The sequence below is a fragment of the Hydra viridissima genome, unplaced genomic scaffold, assembly GCF_058129835.1.
Source record: "Hydra viridissima isolate aposymbiotic clone 2 unplaced genomic scaffold, HvirCarnegie_v1 scaffold_1, whole genome shotgun sequence".
Taxonomy (NCBI): Eukaryota; Metazoa; Cnidaria; class Hydrozoa; order Anthoathecata; family Hydridae; genus Hydra; species Hydra viridissima.
Window position 1 is genome coordinate 34,588,707 of NW_028324300.1, and position 8,858 is coordinate 34,597,564.

At 29.8% G+C, this 8,858-nt stretch overlaps 1 protein-coding gene and 1 pseudogene across 1 annotated transcript; both read right to left on the reverse strand.

The window, feature by feature from the left end:
* Window positions 1-444: 444 nt before the first annotated feature.
* On the reverse strand, window positions 445-3,176 carry LOC149894683 (uncharacterized). The gene is made up of 7 exons (XM_090078917.1): window positions 3,132-3,176; window positions 2,917-3,015; window positions 2,469-2,796; window positions 2,160-2,394; window positions 1,778-2,061; window positions 1,440-1,584; window positions 445-1,354 (listed from the first exon to the last, which is right to left on the reverse strand). Exons 1-7 carry the CDS (start codon window positions 3,174-3,176, stop codon window positions 445-447), a joined length of 2,046 nt encoding a protein of 681 aa, XP_089935043.1.
* A 767-nt stretch (window positions 3,177-3,943) lies between these two features.
* On the reverse strand, window positions 3,944-5,226 carry LOC149894684 (uncharacterized; annotated as a pseudogene).
* Window positions 5,227-8,858: the final 3,632 nt, after the last annotated feature.

An 8,858-nucleotide genomic window follows, 5' to 3' on the forward strand; every position in this document is an offset into this window, starting at 1 on the left:
ACTGTCTTGTCAGGACTCGACATTAGTACTCTATCTGGTTTTGCTAGAGCTGGTACTCAAAAGCTTATTGGAAGCGGACTAATTTGTAAAAATAAAGAGGTACCTGGATAAGGATTCCATCTTAAAAAAGAAGTGTTTTTTAGGTTGAAATTGATGGAAAAGGTTTATATCTATCTCCATTTGAAATCCACATTTATGGACTTTAATAAATGTTAATTATATCAATAATGAACAAGTGTAAACCTTAATATATTTCTTAGAATAAAAAAAAAACAACTACAACGTTACGCCATTATTAAACTTCGAACCCCAAATTAAAAAGCCCGCCAAAAGAAAGAGCACTCCAAATTATAAAACGTGCTCACACGCTCCTCCATTCTCATTAAGTCCCAGTCTTATTTACATAGTTTCTACACTCCCCACCTTAGAGATCACTATCTCTAATCACTGGTTGGTCAGCTTCATCTTTAACTCTGCAGTTTTCGCCGACACCCGTTTCTCCGGTAGATCGATTGGAGGTCCACAGCTCGATTGAAGTTCCAAAGGAACCAAGCGCTTTAAGTCACGTTTCAACTTTACAGCAATCCCATTCTTTCCAATTACGCGTAGTACAGCCCCCCGAACCTTCCCATCGCCTCCAGTTATTTTATCGATCACTACACCCTTTTTCCAACAGCTTCGAGGCAATTTATTGTCGTCTTTAATCAACACCATATCATTTATTTGAATGTTATTTATAACATCGTATTTCCGACGATTATAAACGTGGTGTTCCCGTAGTTCATTTAAGTATTCTTTGTAAAATCTTGTTTTAAAATATTCAATTGAAGTCTTCAGATGTTCAAAACGTTCCAACGCATTAATTTCAATCTGGTCAGGATCCTCTGTATCAACCGACCCTGCTTGACTAAGAAGTCTTCTCCCCACAGTCAAATGAGAAGGGGTCAACAGTTCCACGTCGTGTTCATTAGACACGTAACACAAAGGTCGGCTATTTACAATCATTTCTACTTCAGCTAATTCTGTGTTTAGTTGATCAAAGGTCATTTGGGCTTTCCCCAACGTTTTTCTTAATGTTCCATTAATTATATGTATTAACCTCTTGTAAAACCCTCCCCACCATGGGGAAAGCGGCAAAATAAATTTCCAATTTTTAAGTTTATCACGTAAAAACCAATACCTTGATCGTATTTCATTCAAGGTGCTGTTTATTCCAGCATGGCCTGTTTTTTCATGTGCTTGTAATATTAGCAATTTTGTGAACGTAGAATCAGTCCGGAGATAAATAGGATGTTTAATATCAATTTCCACAATTGCATTAGGTAAACGTCCATGTAATCGTAAAACACCATCACTATCATATTTTAAATTTAAAGATTGATAAATATCAGGAAACTCATTAAGCTTTTTTTGCTAACAATTGTTCTGTTCTAACCCACATAATTTCAGCATGCGTTACTTCTTCAGTACTAATATAACCTATAGCTTTCTTTTTTCTTCTTTTTATTCGATATAACAAATTATTTATGATTCGCACCACATATGATGTTACTAATAAAAGTTTGTTCATTGAGCTGAAGTTATCTATTTTTATTACCTCATGTAAGTTCACAATTATTAAAACTCCCTCCACCACCGTGGCATTTTCCAGCATACTAAAAACAGTACAATCAATACTGGATTGATCAAACATTTTCCAAATCAGCAATTCCATTTAAATTACTTTTTTGTTTTTTTCATCTCGGAATTGATAGACGATTTTGTTAATTCATCTTACAATTGTTTTCTGCAGTCCAATGAGTAGGGTCAAGCCTTAAAAACTCGGGTCTATTCCAGTAACTCTTACTTTTGAGAACTACATTTAAATCATTTTCTCTAGTTGGAATATCAGCAGGGTTGTTGGTTCCAGAAACAAAATGCCAATCATTAATTGTAGATAAACTTCGTATTAAATTAACACGGTTTTCAACCCAACATTTCCATTCCTTATTTACTCCATGAATCCAACATAAACAAATTTTTGAATCAGTCCAATAGTAAATCCTTTCAATATGAAGTACACTATTAATTGCATTTTTTACAGAATTTACTAACTTGCTCAACATTAGACAACCCAAGAGTTCAAGTCTTGGAACCGTTTGCTTTTTTAACAGAGCAACCTTCGCTTTTGCTGTAAGTTTACAACAACCACATCATAAGCTTCAATTCGTAAATAACACAATGCTGTGTATGCTTGTGTTGAACTGTCACAAAAGCCATGAATATGAACAGACTTTACTTGTTTAGCTATGTCAATAAATAAACATCTTGGTATGTGTAAACTACTAAGTTCTTTAAGTCCGTATAACCATTTATACCACTGTGTCACTCTGTCATCTTTTCTGTACATATTCTCTGGAACATCATTTTTGATTGAATAGTAATTGGAATCAACAGTCCAAGAGGATCATATATTTTTGAACTGATACTTAATAAGGAACGTTTAGTTCGTGGCAATTTAAGTGCCTCATCCACTAATTCATCAAAACAAAAAACAAGTTCATCCAACTTGGTGTCCCAACTGAGTCCTAAAACTTTCCTTTCAGTGTTAGGTATATCAACCTGAGACTTTATTAAGTTTATTAATTCTTTTGAGTTGAGTTGAGATGCCCACTTTGCTAATTTGAATCCAACTTCTTTCATCAGCTTATGGGCTCTTTGAAAAAATTCAAAGGCATCAGCAACATTATCAAATCCAGTTGTAGTATCATCCACATATAGATTACAAAGAATTTGTGAAACAAAATTTTCAAATTCCTTAACATAGTTTTTTAAATATTCTCATATTGTTGCATTTAGTAGAAATGGACTGCATGTTAATCCAAAAACAACACATTTAAAGCGAAATATTATTTTTTCTGGATTTTGTGAGAATACATCATCAAACCAAATGAAGCGCAAATAATCTTGGTCAGAAGGACTACTACCAATATTCAGAAATGCTTGTTTGATGTCTGATATTATGTCTTGTGAAGTCTGAATCGAACTAATATATCAAATAACAAGGTCAACAAACAGGGACCGGAATACAGACAGTCATTTGGTGATGGATGTTTATCATTTTTTGACGATGCATCAAACACTATTCTCACTTTCGTTGTATCTTTATCCAAACGAATGACAGCTGTATGAAGCATATAATGAATTCTACCTGGCAAGCCAGAGCCGCTTTAATGATTCAAGCCTTTTTTCACTATTTGAATAGTTATCAGGAAGTGTCATGAAATGGTTTAAATGGTAAGGCAACTACATATCTTTTTCCATCATGGTACACTTTATTTTGAAAATTATAATAAACTACATTTTCTTCTACTCCTAAAACTTCAATTTCCCAGAATTTCATTAGATTAGATTTTAAACTATCATTGTCAACCTGTAAGGTATTAATATGTATGACATGTGTTGAATAATAATTTGAAGCTGTATAACTTCTTTTAACGGTCATGTTTGTTGGGCCACAAATTACCCACCCCAAATTACTTTCTAAGGCTACTGGTCCATCAAAGGTTTTCCTGATAATACGCCCTGTCATAAATTTATAATAATTATCCATTCCAATTAAAATGTCAATTTCGAGATTGTTCCCCACTAAATCATTATCTGCTAATTGTAAATTTTTAAAATAAGGATAGGTTTTTAATGTCAATTTCAAATCTTGATTTTGCAACGGGGAACACAGGAAAGGTAAGCAAAGAGCTTCGATATATATATTGACAGGTTTGGTTTTTCCACGCACACAAATGTGTACTACATTTTATGTTCTCAGAATTCCTTCATCTAAAGCAAATTGTTTCATTAAAACTGTTTCTTGTCGTAATACTTTAAGATTTAGTTTTTTTCTTAGTGTTTCGGTACAATATGTTCGCTGACTACAACAATCAAATAATGATCTTGAATTTTCCTCTTTTTATCATTAGTATTTTTAGTTAAAGCAGTTGCTGTTTGTAGCAATATCGTTTGTTTTAAACAATTTACATGATTTGTAATAGTTTCCTTTGACTGGGAATCATTAAAATATTGTCTTTTTCGTTTACTGGAGGTATTACATATGCTTACATTATGGTTTCCATTACATTTCACACACTTATACAACACTTTACAACTTTTGGAAATATGCCCTTTTTCCATGCAAATGAAACAATGCCCTTGTTTTCTTAGTATATTTTTCCTACTATCTCTATCAGTCACATTTAAACATTTATTAGAAAAATGATTCTTATTACAAAAGTAGCAAACCAAAGTTTTTTTTGTAGTGTTTGAGCAGTGAATTCATTTTGAAAATCTACATCATCAATATCTGATGTCCTACCAACTGCTGAACAACGCTCACGAGCACAAAGTTCTTCATTAAAAATTTCAATAAGTTCATTTAAGTTCCAATTTTCGTGTTTGAATTTTCTTGAGATAATAATTTTTAATTCTGTTGGAATGCGATCAAATAAAATATTTATTTGCATTGATCCATATGTAGCTTTTTCCACTCCAAAATCATTTAAGTTTCTAACACTAGTTTCAAGTTTATCATAGACCATACGAAGTTTAACCAAGTCATCAATTGATCTAACCTTTGGTAATTTAAGTAAGTTGTCCATATTAGTTGAAATTAATACTTGAGTATTCCCATACCGTTGAGTCAACATGGTTATAGCTTTTTCATAATTATTTGATGTTAATGTTAATCCATAAATTAAATCATGGGCACTTCCTTTGCAATGTTTTTAAATAAGTAAATTTCTCTATGTCACTTAGAGTGTTATTTTCACCCATAGTTGTTTTAAACTTTTCCCAAAATTCTCTCTAATTTAAAATGTTCCCATCAAATTCTTCCAGTGCAATTTTAGGTAAATTTATATTACTGTTACACAAACTGACTATTGACTTGGATGAAATTTCTCCTTTACTTACTGTCTTTAAAAAATTTTGAGCTCGAATGATTAATAACTGAATTTCATCAAGAAAATGTGAGCTTTCGTTAATTTCAATATCAATGGCTTCTTCATCATCTATCATGGCTAAAATATCGTTATCCAATGTTTGTATAAGGTTTAACTTTAGACTTAATTTTTCCAAACATGATTTCAACCTTTCTGCGTTGTCCTTAATGTATTCAAGCTCTTCTCCTATTCTAGCAACATATTGTCGATGCCCGCTTCTAATTCTTTTCTTTTTATTTAAATTTACACTCATTTTAAAACGATTTTCAATCAACTATATATCTTTTTGTGTATTGACTTCACTTTTACTTAATACACAGATAATTCAGCAGTAAACCAATATCAATTTATTTTTATATCACGTCGAGGTCACCATTTGAAATCCACATTTATGGACTTTAATAAATGTTAATTATATCAATAATAAACAAGTGTAAACCTTAATATATTTCTTAGAATAAAAAAAAATAACTACAACGTTACGCCATTGTTAAACTTCGAACCCCAAATTAAAAAGCCCGCCAAAAGAAAGAGCACTCCAAATTATAAAACATGCTCACACACTCCTTATTTACATAGTTTCTACACTCCATATACTGAATCTGGTCCTGGTCTTGGAGTAGATATGGGTGATGGATTGTTTGTAAAAGGTAAAAAAAGCTAGAAATGGTTTACTACTAGGACCAAACAAGAAGATATACATTACCTGCTTGAGAAACTAAAGTCTTGCCTTTATGTTTTGGTGTATCCATGTCAAAAGGAATGATGATAATTTCTTTAAAAAACACTTTAAAACATAGAGTATCTTTATAAATTGAGATTTCACTTGAAAGTATTGATGGTATTATTATTACTATTAAGACAAATCTATTTAGTAATGTAGTCATGGAAATTCAAATCTAATTACTAATGTAGTCATTGAAAAAGATAAAGCTCTGAGAAAAAATATTTTCTTTCGTTTATAAAAATGGAAATTAAGGAAGAGACAAAAACTTATCCGATACTTCCAACTGCTCCTCAATTAGACATTGATGATCATGTTGCTGGTTCTGAATATGGATTACAAAGGATAAATGAAATTTAACGTTTACTAGAATATAAAACAGAATTAGCAATATTGATACAAAACTTAGAGTATATCTTTGGGATTAGGTATTACTGGTGGTAGACTATTATCCACTATTGTTACGGCACCATCAGAAGCTACTGAAGCTAAAGCTTTTGGATTATGATTTCTATGCATTATAGGTGAGTTTATTAATAAAAAGTGTAATTCTGTTGTGAACAGATTATTGTTGTCATGCCATCGATTTTGCGAGAAAACTACAAAAAGATTATTAAGAAGGGTGAAAAATATAAAAAAATAAAAACGTTAGCAGAGGCAATGTTGAGCACTATTAATGACAGTGTTAAAAGTACTAAATGATAACTTTGTCTCATCTGACATAAGTTTTATGTTTCATGTAACGTAAATTTTATATTTCATGTAACATGAGTTTTATGTTTCATGTAGCATGAATTTCGTGTTTCATGTAGCATGAACTTTATGTTTTAAATTTTTAATCTTTTTTTCTTTAAACCAACATTTTAGAGTAAATTAAAACTAGGCTTAAATACCGAGCTCGTCAAGAAAACTTTGAAAAGTTTGTTAAAACTGATCAAGTTGATAAATTAGTAAAAGAAAATCTTGAAAAGGTATTAAGAAAACCAAAACAGAGTCATTAGTAAAATGAGTTTGTTATCCAGATTCATTTAACTAATCGATAGATAATAAAATTTTTTTTGACATAATTAAAGTGGAAAACTAAAGTTTATATGTATATGTTAATCTCTTTTATAATATTGCTCACTAGATTCAATGAGCAATGTTATAAAATAATTACAGCTGGATGAGTTTAAGAATATGCAAAAATGACGATTGAAAAAATCTAACGAGCAAAATTGCAAAATAGTTACATATTGAGTTTTGAACATGTATATGAGGTTATGCAAAAAAAAAAAAAAAAAATGGTTGAAAAAAAATTAACCACCGTTTGAACACAGTCACGTGTTCATAATCTTAATGTTTTCAAATTTATCATTTTATACTGATGAAGTAATACTATCATTACTGCTGATGAAGTCAGAGATGGTATCAGAGATTATATAAAAGGTATAGACTTACAGTACTTCCACAATATTTTAAAAAGGAAGTACTTTGTCAATAACAGTCTGAACAGTTTATAAGACCTCTATACGAGCTATACGAACAATTTTGTCATTAAAAGGAGCGTAAAGAAACACTAATAGCCTTACATTTTTTTGGAGGAATTTAACTTTTTTTTTTGCAGCACAAAGAGGGAAAATAGGTCTGACAAATGTAAAATCTCTCAATTAAAAATTACTGATGCCGTACACATCAGTAATTTCACATGCTTGAAAGAGACTGGACGTTTATAGCAAATCAATGTGGCTGGTGTTCTGCACTCAACTTTTTTACTCACATATTACAAAACATTATTTTAATAAAAATCATAAATATAAATTTTTTTTATTCTCATATTTGATGGCAATTTGTTTTATTACTTAATGATTCTCTTTTCAATCTCTAATTTAATTACAATTTTCGCAAAAAAATTATTTATTAGCAATTTTTCCCTTTACTCTTTATGTTATAAATTTTTGTAATAAAAATGTTTATGCTACAAACTTTTCCTATTCATTTTATTTTTACATTAAAGCTGTTTAAAAAACATTTTAGCGTTTACACTCAAATGCCCTTAAGGTTGCATACAACTGAAAATAAGTAAGTTTTTTGAAAAAAATCAATTATTTGATTTTTTTGGTATTTTGATTCTACAATCATTCCTTCAACATACACAAAAACAATTAATCTTAAAAATGATGTAAAAGTTGGTTTAATAACATTTTGGTAGATTACAGTTAAAAATAAATTCCCTAACAATGCCTAAGCAACCATCCAACATTTGAGTTTTTATGAATTCAAAACAGGGAAATAAAATCACAATCCATGATTTTAATGTGTTATATGCAGACTCTGGTTGGTTTTCCGTTTTAAAAATAATAATTCAAAACTTAATATAAAAATACGAGTGTTTTTTTGGTCTGTTGATGTTAGTCTCTTCTACTGTAACTTTTCTCTCATTTTGTACCAAATCATTTTAAAAGTGATTTCAACTTAATTGGAATAAAATTGTTTTTAAATGAATAAACGAGGAAATAAAATTGTTTTTAAATGAATAAACGAGGAAATAAAATTGTTTTTAAATGAATAAACGAGGAAATAAAATTGTTTTTAAATGAATAAACGAGGAAATAAAATTGTTTTTAAATGAATAAACGAGGAAATAAAATTGTTTTTAAATGAATAAACGAGGAAATAAAATTGTTTTTAAATGAATAAACGAGGAAATAAAATTGAAAGAACAAAATCAAGAAGAAAAAAAAAAAAAAATGGTGTTGACAAAAAATTGACAAAACCAAAACTCGACGTATGATGACAAAGTTAATTGATAAAAGTAAAATTCAGAGAAAAAACTAAGAGCAGTTAAAAAAGGATTTATAGATAATCAGCAAATAAAAGAAACAAGTGGCAGTTACATCCCCCTGGTGGATTTTGATAATTATTATGCTCTTATTATATATTTTTTTCTTATTTTTGCTTTTTTGGCAATATGTATTTTTTTAAACTTTGAAACATATTTTCTCATGAACGAAACTCTATTACATAATAAAATTTTCAGAATTTGTTTATTATAAGACAATACTTTAACCTCAGAATTTTAATGAAAATCTATAGAGAGTGAAATACTGACGTTTAAAGTGCTGGATTTATTCATGTTTCAGTTTATATTAGGTGATTTTGTTAAAAATACAATATTTTGG